The sequence below is a fragment of the Panthera tigris genome, chromosome X (genome assembly GCF_018350195.1).
Source record: "Panthera tigris isolate Pti1 chromosome X, P.tigris_Pti1_mat1.1, whole genome shotgun sequence".
Classification (NCBI taxonomy): Eukaryota; Metazoa; Chordata; class Mammalia; order Carnivora; family Felidae; genus Panthera; species Panthera tigris.
In genome coordinates, this window is record NC_056677.1 from 26,022,292 (window position 1) to 26,039,993 (window position 17,702).

The 17,702-nt window shown below is 42.5% G+C and overlaps 1 protein-coding gene across 2 annotated transcripts in view; it reads left to right on the forward strand.

The window, feature by feature from the left end:
* GK (glycerol kinase) overlaps window positions 1-17,702 on the forward strand; it is a 75,387-nt gene that overhangs the window by 29,469 nt on the left and 28,216 nt on the right. For both annotated transcript variants that reach the window (XM_042975006.1, XM_042975007.1), the window contains exons 5-10: window positions 5,981-6,057; window positions 8,003-8,140; window positions 10,602-10,711; window positions 11,153-11,219; window positions 13,993-14,028; window positions 14,642-14,709. In XM_042975006.1, coding sequence (XP_042830940.1) covers window positions 5,981-6,057; window positions 8,003-8,140; window positions 10,602-10,711; window positions 11,153-11,219; window positions 13,993-14,028; window positions 14,642-14,709 — 496 coding nt within the window. The remainder of the gene's footprint in view (window positions 1-5,980; window positions 6,058-8,002; window positions 8,141-10,601; window positions 10,712-11,152; window positions 11,220-13,992; window positions 14,029-14,641; window positions 14,710-17,702) is intronic.

Here is a 17,702-nt window from a genome sequence, read left to right on the forward strand (position 1 = left end):
TTTTTTTAACCTCGTCTGGACCTGGATTAGGTTTCAGAGTATCAGCATGAAAGAAAACCATAAATGGCCAACTATCTAAAACGTGGAAGCATACTTTTTTTGTTTCGTTTCATTTTTATTGTTTTGCTTTGGAAGGGAGATTTTTTTTACTTTTGTCAAATCTAGAATATTCGGCTTTATCAAGATCTACTTACATTTCTCCTTATGTCCAGTCCTTTATTACAGGGTTTTTTGAATGCCTTCCATTTCCTCCATTTGGGGTAAAAAAAAAAAAAAAAATACTGCTGTTTTTGTAATTATTCAAGTCTTCAACTCCAGGCCAGTTTAAAAAGAAACTGAATTTGATTTCAACTTTGAGGTTTCTGATCTTTACTGTTTATATTCCACTGATGACTTTAAATTCATCCTGGCTTACCTGTGTCATAGGGGTTTCATGCTGCATTCAGACTCTGGGTTCTGATCCTGGCTTTTCCACTTCTCTCCATTCTGTGTCTTCCCTTGACAGTTAGACTGGAGAAATTCACAGTGTGGACTTCCTAGGCACGAGGCGAAGATCAATGAGCTAATACACGTAGAGTGCTTACAATAGTGCCTGGCAGAGTAGAAGGCTTCAGTGTTAGCCACGGCCACTGTTTGGAATTGACTGATAGTCTTTTTCACCCAGGAATGCCAGATGGAATGATTGATTTATACATGCCAGGTGTTCTTAGGGGACATGCAGAGCCTACGTGGATCACACACGCTTGTGTCAGTCCTTGGCGTCCCGGCATTTATACACCTAAGACCCGAAATAGGTTCAGCCCCCCACATTGTGGCATATACACGTTTTAAATCACCGCCTCCCCCCCCCCCAACTCTGCATTTTTCTTTTGGCCCCCAGTGACTTCTGAAAATGTGATCAGGGGAAGGACAGTCATCGATTACGGTCTCTTCTCCTTTGCAAGTGACCTCTTGCCCCGCTTAATGAATAACTTTTGGCCAGCGGTAACGCATAGCAGTTCCATCTGGTTTACTGTTATTATATTTCTTGTTGGGGAGACAGCCCCGTAACACTTTGCGGAACTGCCAGAAGCCCTCGCTCGGGGTGCGCTCCGTAACCCGGAGCCCCGGCTTCATCTCCCTCCTCGGCCCGCCTGCAGCTCCTCGCGTGCTCGTAGCAAACCCGCTCAGAGACGTGTTGTGTGCCTCGGCTTCTGGTCAACTGAAAATAATTAAGATTGTTTCTAGTTAATTTTGAAATTTTTTCTTAGGTCCTTTTCCCTTCTATCATTATGACAAACCCGAACTGATGCACCTTTCTAAATATTCTAAATGTCGTCTCTTCCTCTGGACTGTTACTGCATCGCCTAACTAACCCCGGTCCGTGGGCAGTGAGGCAACCGCATCTCTCTTCACTGTGCAAACTATGTTGTTCAGACCTGACTAAGTCTAACAGACAGCTAGTGGATGCGACTCTATTTAGTACAAATGAAAGTTTATCACGTCATCCAAATTGGATTTTTTTTACTTGTTTATTTGATGATTTGAACCATCTGAATCAGATTTTCTTGGTCTAAATAAGGGACATACCTTATAGAAGCAGGCTATCTAGTGTTTGGGACTCCCGAGCGTCTGTTTTCCTTCTTATTTTTTTCCAAATCACTTTGGAACTTAGCCATTCCCTGTGCCCTCCAGACACGCTTCTCCCGTTTGTGGTGGTGGGCTTCCCCTCCTGCCAGCCTCCCGGGGAAGTGCTTTCTTGGGGCCATGACTTCCCAAAGCAGCCTTTTCATGTCTTCCCGTGGATCGCCCCAACAGTGACTGTGGCTCACTCCTTAGCCTTCCTTTGTAAGGGATGCTCACTCACTACATAGCACAGCCTTTCGATTTACTGGTTGGGCGAACAGTCAGTAACCAGCCTGGGCCACTTTTCTAACGAGGACGCAGATAGGTGGCCAGGTGGGGAAGAGTCATCCTGAACAAGAAGCACCTATTTACCTGGTCTTTGTCCACACGGACGGGGTCCACCGAACCAGAGACTCTGACCAGACTGCCTTTGTTTCCCTTCTACTCCATGTCTCTTCCTTTTCCTTTTCTACACTCAAATGTGTAGAAAGTGTTCGTTCTCATGAACTTGCCCAAGTGATCTACCGTTTCCTAAGCGGTCAGCAAGAGAACACAGACCTTGAATCTGGCCACCTCTAGCGTGAACTGCCATTATTTCTCCTAATGCTCCAGCCGCTCCAGTTTCTCCTGGCCCTTCCGATCCGGTTGCCGTTGTCCCCTCTGGCTCTTCAGTTCCAGCTGCTGGCGCTTCCTCAGGTATTGCTGTTCTGGCTCCTGCTCCCTTCCCGGCCTTCCGACTCAGACGCGACGGGGGAAATTGACCACTGAAATTGACCACCGCTGCTGGATATGGATCTGGCACCTTTGATTGTTCTCAGAAATTACCTCCACAAGGGGCTTAGTCCTCCAGCTTGGGGCCTTCTCTTTGGCTTTTGGTCTCTTATTCTGCCAATCTAATTCTGCCATCTTAGCTTCTTTAATGAGTTTTCTAATTTTTTTTTTGTTCTTAATTCCATTAATTTTCAGCATTTGTGAATTGTTTGGTAGTGTATCAACCACTGACATTTTTCTCCTTGGCAGTTGTACTAATTCATTCCATGTATTCTAATTACCTTAAACTCTTGGGCTATAAAAACAAAGTGAACCTGCCAGCCTTCTGTGATCATGGAATAATGGCAGCAGAGAGACTGCAGAGCCCATCTAGTCTGACTGCCTCGTTTTATACTCAGGAAATCAAGGCCACAAAGGGTAAAATGACTTGCTTGAGTCACGTAGCTTATTGGTGGCAAAGTCAGAAGACAAACAACTTTGGTCTCCTGATTTGACATCCAGTGTTTTGACTCTTTTTGGTGAGAGTTTGATTCTGTGCATTCCATTCTGGATACTCTCAAGGTCTCAAGTGAGGAGTAAAGTGCCCCAGTTACTTAAGTGGTCGTTGTCAAGGAGCAATAGAGTCACAGAGCCACTGGGACTCAGAGAAGACAACTGGGCATGAGTTTACCTGTCGTTGTGTTTTTGTTTTTGTTTTTGTTTCTTTAAATTTTTTTTTTACATTTATTTATTTTTAAGAGACAGAGACAGCACAAGTAGGGGAGGAGCAGAGAGAGAATGAGACACAGAATCTGAAGCAGGATCCAGGCTCTGAGCTGTCAGCACAGAGCCCAGTGCGGGGCTCGAACTCACAAACCACGAAACCATGACCTGAGCCGAAGTCGGACGCTTAACCGACTGAGCCACCCAGGCGCCCCTCTGTCATTTTGTTTTTAAAGAAATAATTGGAACAAGTTCCATATCCTAAAGACCAGGCCCTAGAAAAGAGGCTCTCAAGTTCTAGTATAATACTGAATAACTTGGGATGTTTATAACAAAAGTACAAAGAGTCAGGCCTTCCTTGCATACACCTGCAACCAGAATCCTGCAAGGTAGGGCTTGGAGTGTGTAATTTCAGATTTTTCCAGGTACTTCTCATGTGCTTTCTGGGTAAGAACCACTGCTGTGGAGTCTAGCAGTGTTTCTTAAAGGAGCGGGGGTTGGAAAGGGACACCTATGTAAAAGGCACATTTCTGGGATCCCTCCCTGGATCTACTATCCTAGAATTTCTGGGAATGGGGTCCATCTTTAACTTCCCTAACGATTATTTGCATTAAAACACAGAAAAGCACTCATCTAGGAGGCTCTGAGTCATTCCATAACAGCCTAGAACAATGACTTTCATGTCCTTTGTTCATGTCCCTTGATAAGAAATACATTTTACACCGTGACTCATCAAACTCCCATAACTAAAACAGAAGTTTCACAATACTTACCTTACTGAGTTGCGTGAACTCTGTTAGTTTCCATTCTAATCCATCCTGTTTCATTTTTTAAAAGTAGGTAGTTGAAACACACTCAATTGATTGAAAACCCCCGGCCCACTGGAGCTTGAAACACTGAAAATTGAGATGTGTTTGTTAATTCAAAGGCTCAAAACCTCTCTCTTGCATTCCTCTCCTTTTCCCCGTTACTCCTGTTAATACCTCCTGGGGTTGCTTGCCTATGAGGAAGGTCCGCTTTTGTCAGAGCCCTGCAATACTGCCCCTCTGAAAAGTGGACTGCCTTCATTCCCCGGGCATGGCAGTTCTCGCCAAGTCCACGCGGCTGCTGCTAATGGCTTACATCAATCACAGTGCAAGTAACGGAAGACTCAATCTGAACTAAATCAAGTTTAAAAAAAAAAAAAAACCCAAGAATGTTCTTGTTCATGGAACCAGCAGCGCAAGAGTCGCTTAGTTCAGGTGCTGTTTGATTCTAGACTCGGACGTTATGACCTGGATGCCCCACGAGTCTGTCTTTTCTTGGGATGGCTCCAGATGCGGCCGACGCGGCTCTCTCTTCTTGGGGGCCGCAGGCCCGGCCACACTGCCGAGGAGAGCTGCGGAGAAGCGAGTCCGGCAGACTGAGCACGAATCTCCGTTGGGCGGATGAGTCCACACGCGCTCCGCTGAGCCAGTCCCTGGGATGCGGACGCGATGCTGGAGCCGGGAGTAGGGTCGCATCGCAGGCCGACCGCTCGGCTCAGGATGAGGGAGGGACGAGTTGCTTGGCAGAGTTTGAGATCCCGCGCTCGGGAGCGAGAGGGATGCGTGGTGGGCAGAGGTGCCACATGTGCCCTCTAGGCCTCGGAACCCCCGGTCTTCCTCTCTGCCTCCTGTTTCCTCGGTGGTGACCAGCCTGTGCCTGCTGCTTTTCACACCCGTAGAAACCAGTCTGCTGTCCCGAGGTAGCCACCGGTCAAAATCAAGCGCAGATGGCCCTCCATGAGGGAAGTGACAATTTAAGGGATCAGAAAGAACGGATTAAAATTCACTACAGAAAAGAACGGGTTTTTTTATTTTTTTAGTTTGCTTTTTTATGAAAAAACGACAACAGCTGGTTTTTAAACAGAGAGAGAGGAATCGGCTAGTTCAGGGTGCACCAGACTGTGCGTTGAGTGGCCAACATTCACGTGTGTGGTGGGCAAGCCTGTGTGCCCTTTAAATAAACCACAGGCCTGAGCCTTTTCAGGAGGCACCTGAGCATAGTCAGTGCCTAAAAATACCAAGTGACCACTAACAGATTAAAAGTGCGAGAAGGTTAAGTACAAAACTTAAATCTGACAAACAAAACTCTGCGGTCCTGTTGGTTCCCCTTCATCGTGGCTTTATGCACTACCCGATACCTTCTCTTTCTCAGGCCTTCTGTCGTGAAGCAGAACAGAAATATCTTCTCCTAGACGGTCAGAAAGGGGACGATAGTTGCTTACTATAAATGATGTTGCACTCTTAAAATAGATTTTTTTTACAGTCTAGCACGGAGCAAGAATGGTGACCTTTAAACGGTTCTTGTAATGATTCTGGCCTGTAGCCTACTTTTGAAATGGAAGAGTTTGATGTAAATAAGCAATTCATACGTGAGAGACTGAATCTTACTTCTTCCTCCAAGAAGTGGTACCGGGTGCTCTGCTCTGTCACAGATTGCTCCCAGGTTTTCTAAGATACCCGTTTTGTACACAGCACGGTGATCCTGAGCTGTGAATTCTGCCCTGGCAACTAGCCTGACGAGCATTTAGATTTTCTCCGTACTCCTGCATTCTTAGAAAATGCCTATCCAAAACATTTTTTCATTGTGGTTTTTTTTTTTTTTCCTATAAAAAGGATACAAAATAAGGGCCCTAAGGTTTGTATTTTTCTAACTTGGTCTGTAATTTTGCATAAAACCTTTCAGTTCTTCCTCATAAATTTATTCTTTTTTCTAACAATATGCCCATTCATTTCTAATTTTCTAATTTCTTTTGAAAGCTCTAGCATTTTAATTGCTTATGGAAACTAATCGATCTCCTATCCTTGACAGTGATTTCATTAAGATCTGATTTTTTAAATGAAGTTTTTCATATATATTATTATATTTTGGTCTATAGTGTGGCTTGATCTAAGAACCCAGTCTACCGTTGAGAATCTTAGTAAAAGAATTCCAGGAAATAATAACTTTGTCAAGGTAAGAGATGTCTTCAAAAGTATACTATAAGAATGCTTGTTTAAAAAAAGGGTTTAGAGATTTCACCTGAAAGACTATTCGGGCCCTGTATCCTATCGCACAGTAATTATTGGATACATTTTATAGACTATCCGCAGACAACTGAGGGTAACTCAAGTATTTACCTTTCTGTCTTCTTGCCCTGTGGTGGATTTGAGGATTCATATTCCAAGGTCGATAGGCTGAAGGGGATTATAAAGTGTCCCAGTGGCTTAAGCCATGCTTCCCAGGGCGTGCTTCCTATAATTCAACCATGCTTCCAAAATCTGTCCTTCTTGGTTTCTACTATCTGTCAAAGAAAGTTCCGGATGCTTTCGAATTTTTAGGCATCTGGATTCAGAGGGACAAAGTAAAAGTCACTCCAACTCCTCCCGAACTCCTCTTTCACTTTATTCATATGAAGGAAGCTTATGAAAATTGCCTATATTTCAGTCCATATGTAGAGCTCTCTTCAGATAAATGAAGGGAGAGAGAATTTTTTTGAAACTGGCAAGGTATTTTTCTTAGCAAGGTCAGGGCCAGCTTCTCCTAGCATCCAAAGGAAGTTCTGGGGTGTTTGTTTGTTTATCCCCTTGATATTTATTTGTCAGCAGGACCCTCAGGGCAGTGGTTCTTGGTTGTGAAACTAGCGTTCAGATCCCATTAACTGTAGCAATTGAACAGACCATTCCCTACCCTCACCCGCCCGAATAACTTCAGGCTAGTCCTGAATATACCCTCACCCACTTCCTATTCTGTTCCTCTTTGTCACCCTGCCCAACCCTCATCCCCACCTCCAGTTCCTTTGCTTCAAGGGATGCATGTTTTTCTCTTCGGTGCCATTGTAGGCCGCTTTTACACTCTCTACCCAAGTCATAACAGTGAAATATTACGGACTACCTCACTGTTGGCTCTGTGGGATGATCCTTGGTCCTTCGAAGAGAAATGATCCCATAAATTATTTCCTTTCATTATTTTTGAGCATCGATTTATTTTTTCTAGGAAAGCTAGACAACCATGAGTTGAGAGTCTTAACTTACAGGGTGCATTAAAGTATTAAATGGTTTGGTTTGAATTTTCTGTAGTTAGGTGATCAGTGAGGAGACCAAAGATCAGGGGAGGGGAAAGACAGTTGCATTATTTTGATGTATGTATCTTCTTCACCACTTTCATTAGCCCTTATAAATAAATCTAGTATTTAATATACTAACAAAAATAGGAGTTGGACTGATCCATTCTAAAGGAATACTGACCCTTGACCCTTTAGTCAGTCCACCGTCTCTTTGCTCCATGTCCTTGCTGAGTTGAGGCAACTCTTTTCTTCTATAGAACAACTCAATGTTGCTTTCCTCTGGCATGTCCTTGAGCTCGACTTTATTCTCCACTTACTTTATGTTATGGTATTTGAATATGTGTGTGTGTAAATATATATACTTGTTTATGACATAGTCTTTACACACATAAGTCTATTGCTGTTAAGTCGTCCATGTTTTGAAACAAAATTCTCTGGTGTGGTCGTTAGTCTATGATTTGATGTACTCCCTGATTTTTAATAGTTTAAACTATCACTTTGAGGAAATACAAAATGAAAAGCAGAGTTTTGGACTAGGTTCTGCACGTACCAGTCATCACAAAAGCTAACATCTACGTGTTCACGCTCTAGATCCCAGGGTACTGTGTCATTTAATTTTCTCTTTACCTTGCAACGTGGATGCTCTTTGAACTGCAAACACATCACACTGATCTTTGTTCGTGAACACGCCTTCCTGTGCCACAAGATAGGAAAAGTATTTTTATCCATAATACCAGGGGGCTTGGCTTTAGCGCCATCGAATGTTTGGGGATTTGTTGCGTTTGGGGGGTTTGGTGCTTTATTTTAAACTGTTAGGAATTCACTGTGCTGGCTGAACTTCATAACTGTTTTTAGTCCAAGACAGGCCTTCCACTTAGCACTTACTTCAGTGCCGTGAAACTTCGTTGGCTCCTTGACAATGTGAGAAAAGTTCAAAAGGCTGTTGAAGAGGATAGAGCTCTTTTTGGGACCATTGATTCATGGCTTATTTGGGTATGTTTAAATATAACGTATGCATGGAGAAAGCTTTTCAGAAATTTTTTAGACCATCTGTTTTCTATTAAGAGTTCAAACATGTTAGTTGGCAAAATTAACATTTCAGCCTCCATTTAAGAGGCATTTTTCCTTACTTCCTCCTTAGTTTTTCTTGCTTTATTTCCGTAAAAATGGAGGATGATCGCCAAAACCATGTGTCATGTCTATTCTCTTACGAATAAGTAATTTAGGTAATTAGTAATTAGCAATTAAGGTAGTCTTTTTCTCTTGCCTATCGTATATTCTTTTCCACTGGTCATTTCTTTTTTTTATTTTAGAGAGAGAGAGAGGGTGTACACGTTTGCACTCACATGAGTGAGGGAGGGACAGAGGGAGAGAGAGGGAGAATCTCAAGCAGGCCTCATGCTCGGCACGGAGCCCGACACAGGGCTCGATGCCCCAACCGTGAGATCACGACCAGAGCAGACATCGAGAGTCAGATGCTCAACCCGCTGAGCCACCCAGGTGCCCCTCCACCGGTCATTCTTAAATGCAACAACTATTTAACATGATAAACATCTATGTGGCTTTTATCATTTGCTTTCAGTATTACACAGCTGTCTCTTATTGAAGCCAGAATATAAAAAATCATGGTGGAAATTTCACTGTCTAATCTTTTGGCCTAAGCCGAACACGGATGAGTAGAAACTAACATTTTAGACATTTCCCAGATTTATCTTAAAAGTACATGTTCTCTCTCCCTTTCTCTCTTTCGTTCTCTGTCATTTTTATCGTGGGCATTTTCAAATATACCCCAGGTTGAGGGAAATAGCGTGATGAACCTCTACATCAGTGGGCCAGCTACAGCAGTCAACTCTGGCCAATCTTGTTTCAACTATACTCACATACTCTAGCTCCCCACGGATCATTTTAAATTTTTTTTTTTAACGTTTATTTTTGAGACAGAGAGAGACAAAGCATGAACGGGGGAGGGTCAGAGAGAGGGAGACACAGAATCTGAAACAGGCTCCAGGCTCTGAGCTGTCAGCACAGAGCCCGACGCGGGGCTCGAACTCACGGACCGCGAGATCATGACCTGAGCCGAAGTCGGCTGCCCAACCGACTGAGCCACCCAGGCGCCCCACCCACGGATCATTTTAAAGCAAATCCCCCACACATACTTTCATCTGTAATTACTTCAGTAAGTGTATGGTTATCTTTTTCAACGTTCAAGAGAGCGTCGCGAGAATATTGTCCCTGTTCTCATTTACCGCACCCACTGAGCAGATGTTCCAGAACCAGTACCAGGAAGCGGCGCCTTCTCTGCTTGGCCAGGGCCGGCCGTGGGTGGCGCTCTCATGGCCCACCGTTTTCACGCCTGTCACAGTTGACATAGTTCTGCCGATCAGTTGCCTGGAACCAGAGTGAGGCAGGCTGTGGCAACTTTGAGCTGCAGGAGACAAGGGAGCGCGACTTGCTGTGGGTCGAGGGGGACCTGCTCACGGGAGGCCGAGATGCCTTTTCTCCGCTTCAGTTCCCGCCTCCCCTCTTAACCGCTCGCACACGAAAGAAAGCGGCAATCCTTTCAGCTCAGCTCTGAGGATATTAACACTAGAGAATTTAAACCTCTGCTTTTGGGATATATGCTTGGGTCGGCGCAGCCCAATGAGAATTGTTATTCTCAAAAAACAAAAACAAAGAAAGAGCAACACAGAGTTCTGGAAGATCCTGAAGAGGCAGACGTGTCAAGATAGTTCGCTTTGCCAAATCTGAGAAGACTGCATTCTGCAAAGATAACAGATGAAAACAAAACTGATTTTTCTGTGTAACCACCAATGGACTAGAAGCTGTACTAACATGGTGGCCACTTGGCCACTGACAACTTCAGATGTGGCAGGTCTGAATCGACATGTGCTGTGAGTGTAACATATATACTGTGTTTAAGTAGGTAAAATGTTGGGGCACCTGGCTGGCTCAGTCACTAGAGTGTGTGACTCTTGATCTGGGGCTTGCAAGTGTAAGCCCCACATTGGGCATAGAGACTACTTAAAAATAAAATAATTTATTAATCAATAGGTAAAATGTCTCCGAAAGAATTTTTTTATATTAAAAGGGTATTTTGGAGATATTGGGTTAAATAAAATATATGCTATCATTAAAATTAATTTCACTTGCTTCTCTATACTTTTTTTGAAATTTTTTTAAATACAATTTTTTGTCAAATTGGCTTCCGTACAGCACCCAGTGCTCATTACTTCGCTCTACTTTTTAAATGTAGCTAGTAGACCATGTAGAATTACGTACGTAGCTCGCGTTATATTTCTGTGAGACACTGCCAGAAACCTGAACATTCAACGACTGGCACGTTCCATTCTCCTGCTTTCTGCACTCTGCTCCTGATTACAGCCCTTGACGGCATGTAATTTAAGTTGCAAATTGGTGCAAATTTAACATGTCCTGTCCTGTTTATTCTGTCTAGAGTTTGACGGGAGGGGCCAACGGAGGTGTCCATTGCACGGATGTAACCAATGCAAGTAGGACGATGCTTTTCAACATTCATTCTCTGGAGTGGGATAAAGAGCTCTGCGAGTGAGTTGGGTTTTGCCCTAAAAAGCAATTGCCAGATACGTTACCTATTTATAACCTAAATCTTACTCTTCTCCGATGTCGGCAGAGCACCAAACTTTAATTGTTGGTATTTTAACTACAGTGTATATACTGTGTATTCAAACAAGAGACAATTGTTGAGTATATAACAGGCCAAATTAAGTGTCTTGATTAGGAAGGTTAGGTTTATTTAGGAAAGTACTTTGTGTGTTGTGTGCTTTTTGTTTTTTATTGATTTGTGTCAAATTAGAATGTTAAGTATCCATACCCACAACCATGGTCTGCTGGCTTATTATTTAACTCTGCACTCCAATACATTCATTTTCTAATAGTTATTTACATTTTCGCTTCTAAATACATATAAATGCGTCCAAATATTTATTTAAAATGGTGTTAAATACGCAGTTTTTAATTGTTTTTCAGATTTTTTGAAATTCCAATGAAAGTTCTTCCAAATGTTCGGAGTTCTTCTGAGATCTATGGCTTAATGGTAAAAAAAAAAAAAAAAAAGTGCTTAAATTTCATTTTTAAAAAAGCTTTACTATTCAAAACTCCAAAGGCAGTTGTGTTAGCTTTCCTAGTTTGATAGTTGTGACTTTTCTGTAAGTGTTGGTAGTATGTAAGACGAGAATTTCGTGCTGTTTATATAGTTTGATAACTTAACAATTTTAGAATCCTCCTTACCGGTTGATTTTACATTTTATAAACTTTAATTGGCTTTTCTTTGAATATTCTACTTTTAAAGTATTACTGCAATAATCTAACTACAGAGGGTGGCATGCGAATGTTTGAGCTGGTTTATTATTTTAATTGAAAAAACTTTAGTAGTTGTGGTGTCGGCTTCTATTTTATGGGAGAGTGTCTTCACATTTTAGTGTTCTTTTTCCTGTTGAATTTCTTTTAATAGCCAAACCATGTTTTTTATATTAGATTCTTTGTCAGCCCAAAAAAAACTTTAGCAAAGAAACTGAAAGCAAACAGTCTGTTTCTGATTTGTGATTGCTAATTAAACAGGTTTCCATAATGCACGTTTTTCTGTCGATTTCACTGAAACCGAGAGAAAAAGTCACTTTAGCAAAAAGCGTGCTTATTATCACTGAGTATCTCTGAGTACGCATCAGGGATGAAAAACCTCCAGGAGGATTTGAACTGGTATTTGGACACAAAAATCTAGAATTTACGATAAAAGTTAAAAATATGTCTAAGATAAATTGTTAAAAAAAAAATACTGTTTAGACATTTCATGACAAATACTAGAAACTCTCCTTACAGAGTTAATAAAAACTGAGTTAAATACTGATCGCTCTGGCTAAAGCTTCAGCAGACTTCTTAAATATTTCACTTATAATAAAGCTTTCTCAGGTACCGTGAAATTTTTTTAAGGGGAAGCACTGCTCATCTGTACTAAAAGTGCTTCGATGACTTCATAGCTGTCTATACACTGACTTGGGTCAGAAAAAAGAACTTATTCTTGAGAAACAGTTTTAGAGAACGGTTGAAAAAGCATTTACTGGCCTAGTTTTTTCTCTTGCATTTAAAATATTATGCTTCTGTCCCCCTTTTTCCCCCTTGCTGACTATAGAAAATCTCTCATAGTCTGGTGAGTAGGTTGCCCACCAATTATGCTACCCATTCATTTGGAAAAGATACAGTGCATTTCCATTTAGTTTTAGACAAACAGAAGTCCATTTACGAAACAGATTCTTCTAGAATCTCGTGACCCTCCAAATTACTGTAAGCTCTAGGCAAGCTTTAGGTTTTCTTTAAAGTCATTCGTTTCTGTTTGTTTTTAAGTTTGCCCTAAGACTGAAAGTGGTGTTTCAAAATAAAAGACTAAGGTAATTTTCCAGAGTGAGAAATTCTGATGTTCCCCGTGACAAAGTACAGTTGTGATGTGCTTTGGACTTTAGCAGAACAGGGAAATGAGATGTAGTTTTTAAATGTCCTAAATGCCTGTCTTAAAGGAAACTTGACCAGCCTTTCAGACTAGTTAGTTGGAAATGCACTGTCCCTTTTTCTGCATGCTTCACCAGAGGACATTCCCAGGAATCCTCCGGAGATCCCTCCCTAAGAAGAAAAAAAGAGCGCTTTATGTGCCTGAATGCACATTAGCAGATCCTGCTGGCAGTCTGAGAATAACTTCCAATAGTATAAGCAATGGCTTCTTTTAGTTTCTTAGTATATTAAGATATATAGCCTCTAGGTTTCCTACAGATTCACTTTGTGTTCTTCGCGAAATTTAGCCTTCACTTATTATCCAGGTCCAGATTTTCTAAGAATGTATACAGTACATAAAAATGGCAGGTCTTGAATTAAGCAGAAAGCATGAAAGAAAGAAAATAATATCCACCATCTAGAAGATGTTTTCTATTTTGTGAAGCATAAAAATATACGCTGTTGTTTCCTTATCACTCTAGCCCTGTGAGGTGGCTTCCGTTCTTACCCTCAGTCGAGCAGATAGGGAACCTTACGCTCCCGGAGGCTGGGGGACTGGCTCCCAAAGGGCAGACTAAGGGGTCAGTCAGTCCAAAGCTTTTGTTTGGCGCTCTTCCTAGTTGAGTATGTTTTTTTTTTTTTTAAATAAGTTCTGTAACATACACAGCCACTTATATCTCATTTTTGTTCTAGAATGCTGGCCATATTTGATCAAAATAAAAACCGCTCTTCGTGACCTAAATTGAACTCTTGCTTAGCTAAACTTGAAGAATGATGTTGGCTCTATAAACAAATAATACCCAATACCCAGACGCGCTTGTGTTTCTTATCTCGAGTAGTTTGGGTAGGAAGGTTGGTCGGTAAAATCCAGCCTTCCAAAATGAGAATGTTCCGTGCTGGTTTGATAGCTATGTGTATGTTCATTTTAAAGGATGCATCCGTTTTCCTTATTAACGGCAATAATAGAAAGAACTATCGGACCCAGGCTTTCTTGTTACCTAGATTCCGTTTTGTAGATCAAGAAATTGAGGCAAAGAGAAGTTTCAGCGGCCTGCTCAGTGGCTTAACGCTGACTAACCAAGAGTAGACCCCACGTCTCCTGAGTCCGAGTCCAGTGTTTGACATCCATTCTCCAATGCCATGTCTCTTCTTGTCATTCTAGAAATGTCTAGTGTCTGTCTCTGAACCACATATGTAGTTGAATCACTTGCTTTGTCTTGTCTGCCCACATGCTCTGGCATGTTGCTATTCGTGTTCATTCCTGCTGCAGTTTTGTCAGAGACGATAGTTTGTGATTATTCATAATCCTTTTTTTCAAATTTTATTAGAAAGCTGGGGCCTTGGAAGGTGTGCCAATATCGGGGGTAAGTTTCGTCTTCCTGCTACCTCCCCAACCTTAGTCCCCTTCCATGTCATGGGTTTCTTCCTATATCTGAATCAGTCTCCCCCATCCTAAGCTATGGAAAACAAATAAAAGCCGCAAAATTGGCTGATTCTTGTTCTTATGTGACACAGTATGGGCCACTGAGAATCTTTTGATTAAATTCTAGCTCTTCCTTCCCATACCTACTATCTTACAGGGGCTTTAAGAAATGGGAAAATGGGGGCTCCTGGGTGGCTCAGTCGGTTAAGCATCCGACTTCGGCTCACGTCACGATCTCGCGGTTTGTGGGTTCGAGCCCCGCGTCGGGCTCTGTGCTGACAGCATGGAGCCTGGAGCCTGCTTCGGATCCTGTGTCTCCCTCTCTCTCTGCCCCTCCCCCGCTCTCCCTCTATCTCAAAAAAATAAATAAATAAACATTTAAAAAATTAAAAAAAAAAAAAGAAATGGAAAAAAGACCAAACAGAAGCAATGTAAAAATGAAGACAGTTAATTCCTTGATAATTAAAAAAAAGGAAAAATAAATCCTATGGCTGTTCTAAAAGGAAAATTAATAATATTATCTTAGTGTTCTTTATTGTCATTTGTACTTTCAGTGTTTGGGGGACCAGTCTGCTGCATTGGTGGGACAAATGTGCTTCCAGGACGGACAAGCCAAAAATACGTGAGTTTAAGAAATAAATTAAAAAACCAATGGTGTTTTGTTTGTTTGTTTCTCCCTTTGGTGCTTTGAGGAAAATCTGTTGAAGTTCATCCAGGCTGAAAATCAATAGCTTAAGAGTTCCATTAAGATTTTGCCATTTGGTTTTCTTTATCTCCTTCAAATAAAATACATTATGCTGTATGTATACACACTGCTAAGGCTTGTAAAGACCTTAATTTATAAAACTCGATACATATTCCATCCAGAAACTAAGTTTTGGCTTAAAGTATTCATGGTGGGGAGTGGAGGAGGGCAGGGCAGAGGGGAGGCAGAGCCGTGATTTAAGCTACATTTCTCCGGGGCACCTGGCCGTCTCCGTTGGTGGAGCATGTGACTCTTGATCTCGGGGTCATGAATTCAAGCCCCACGTTGGGTATAGAGATTACTTTAAATTCTTTTTAATTACAAAAATTAAATAAATTTAATTAAATAGACTCTATTTTTCAACCTACTGTCCCTATCTTAGACTTTCTCACTATAACTATAAAGTTATATTTCTGTGGGATCTTCAGTTGCTGTTTTCCTGGCATTGTGTTCCCCGCCCCCCCTTCACTACTTGGGAGTTTCTCCTTCGACAAGAAACAGAAGCAATGATGGAAGTAGAGATTGGGTGCGTGTTTTTCCTTACTACTCATACGTGGGGAGTCTGTAACCAGCGCCATATCTCAGAGCGATAAGGTTTCTCACATTTTCAGATGAAAAAACAGATGCTCAGGAGTGGTTAAGCTACTAAGTGAAAGACATCACCTCTGACCCCAGGTGGATCGGATTCGGATTCGCGACTTAGCCGGGGCTCTTAACCTCTCTGTGTTACTGTACCCCATGCAGAGAAGATTCCCGTAGACCCAGCAGGAGACTGTCTACAGTGAATTCTTCTTTTGTAGGGAATTTCCTAATTCTCTCATCAACGTTAACCGCAGTGGTTATGTTCTTCTTTTGTGAATAATGGAATGTCTCACATTTGTAATTAAATATTTTGTAGCCTAGCAGGGTCAGCAGTCCCCATGTGAGAGTGTGACATTATTTGTGTGAGTTTTTCTTGGAGGAGAGAGAAGAGATATGAAAAATCTTTGCAGGTCATGGTGTCCTGTGGGTGTGATCAAGAGAGCCTGACTGAGCATGGGTCTGGAAACACGCTCTGCATTCGGGGTATTCCAGGCAGCCGCATCGGGAACCAAGAGAAACGATAGACAACTAGGCTGTTTCTCCCCCACCTTCCCCGCTCTGCCAGGCACACTAACGCTGGTAAATACTTGACTCTATTTGTCAAGTACCTAACCGAGTGTAGAGCACGTGGGAGGTGCCCGAGAAAATCGTCTGCTTTTCCTCCTCTCTACTCCCTTCCCGCGTAAGCCTTAACCAGCCAAGTCCTAAAATGACGAATTTAAGCGCGGGAGGGCTTAGCGAGTACCTCTCTGGCCACTGCCGGTTGGAGACGGGAAATAGCAAATGGTAAGATCTCTGGGCTCGTATTTCTCTCCCTGAGGGGGAAAGAACAGAAGTACACAGTTCATCATGTTACAGATCAGAACTTCTGCGCCATTAAGAAACCTTGAAAGCCTGTTGTTGGGTTCCAAAGGCAGGGGAGGAAAATCACGGAAGATTATGTTAATAATGAGATGTTTTGAAGAATGAGCTATACTGGCAAGTGCACAGAACACTGAACTAGTAGCAAAGAGGGAAATGGAAGACTGTGTTTAGAGGATGTAGTGAACATTCGGGCAGGGCAGTGGTAGAAAATAAGGCTAGGATCATGTCGTGACGCCCTTAATTTCAGACTGAGGCGTTTTTTCCTGATCAGGCAGTGGGACACCTCTGAAGGTTTATGAACTGGTTTTCAGAGTGACTAGAGTCATTCATTGATAACACTGAAGTCCTTGCCCAAAGCGAGGAGAAACTGAACGCAAAGAGGCCACGTAGGCATCCCGATAACGAAGATAAGGACGAAAAAGAGTGGGGACGGAGCAGGAGGCTGTAGGTGGATATCCGTGGCACTGGAGAAGGACGAGAGACAGGAAATAGGTATTGAGTCTAATCACCTGGGCCCAGTGGGTAGGCTGAGCCAAAGTAAGAAACAGGTCTGAATAGTATGCATTCTGTTTGGGACCTGTCTGTGGTCCTGGTAGGCTGTGCATTGCACACACCCGTGAATATGGAATGAGTTCAGTATCAAAATAGAGCTTTTAAACTTCCCTTATTTAGAGGTGGTTTTTAAAGCAGTGGAAATAGATATACCAAGAAAAAGTATACAGGTACAGGAGATACTTAGGGCAAGTAACAGACCCAGGGATGGGCCATTCACTCATTCACGTGGAAACCCAGGGTAGAGATATTTAAGAGGGAGGCTCGGTCAGCAGTACAAAATACTACAAAAAGGTCACGGAGGCCGAGGATGAGAAGCAAGCATCCTACGTAGAAGGTGGGTCCTCAGTGGTGACTTCTAGGCACGAAGCTTCAGTAGAATGCTCAGGACGAAAGCCAGGTGGCACAGGGCCAAAAGAGACGTGGGCAGGTGGAAAACAGAGACAGCCAGACTGAATGTACTTTGCAAAAATGACCATCCAGAAGTGGTGGGCGAAGTAGGCGGTCTGTTACTTAACAAGATCATGGCAAGTTTGGGGCGTTTGTGTTTTTAAGTTCGAGCAAGACCAGAGAATGCTTCTTTGGAGTCTCAGTAGAGGGCAGTTGGGACTTGAAAATGAATGAGAGATAAGTGATGGGCAGAGTGAAGTCCTGAGAGGTTGGAGATACTGGGATCAAGTGAGCCCGTCTCTTCAAACCTCAGCAGGGAGCAAAGGACCGCCATCTCCGAATTCAGTGGAAAGCCCATCTCTGTTTTGATGTGGAGGAACTGATTATGGGCGATAGTCATTTTTCTTTCAGCTTTTCCAAATTTTCTACTTTTTCTTGAATGAACAGGGATTATTTGAACTTTAAATTTTGCTCTTCAGGAC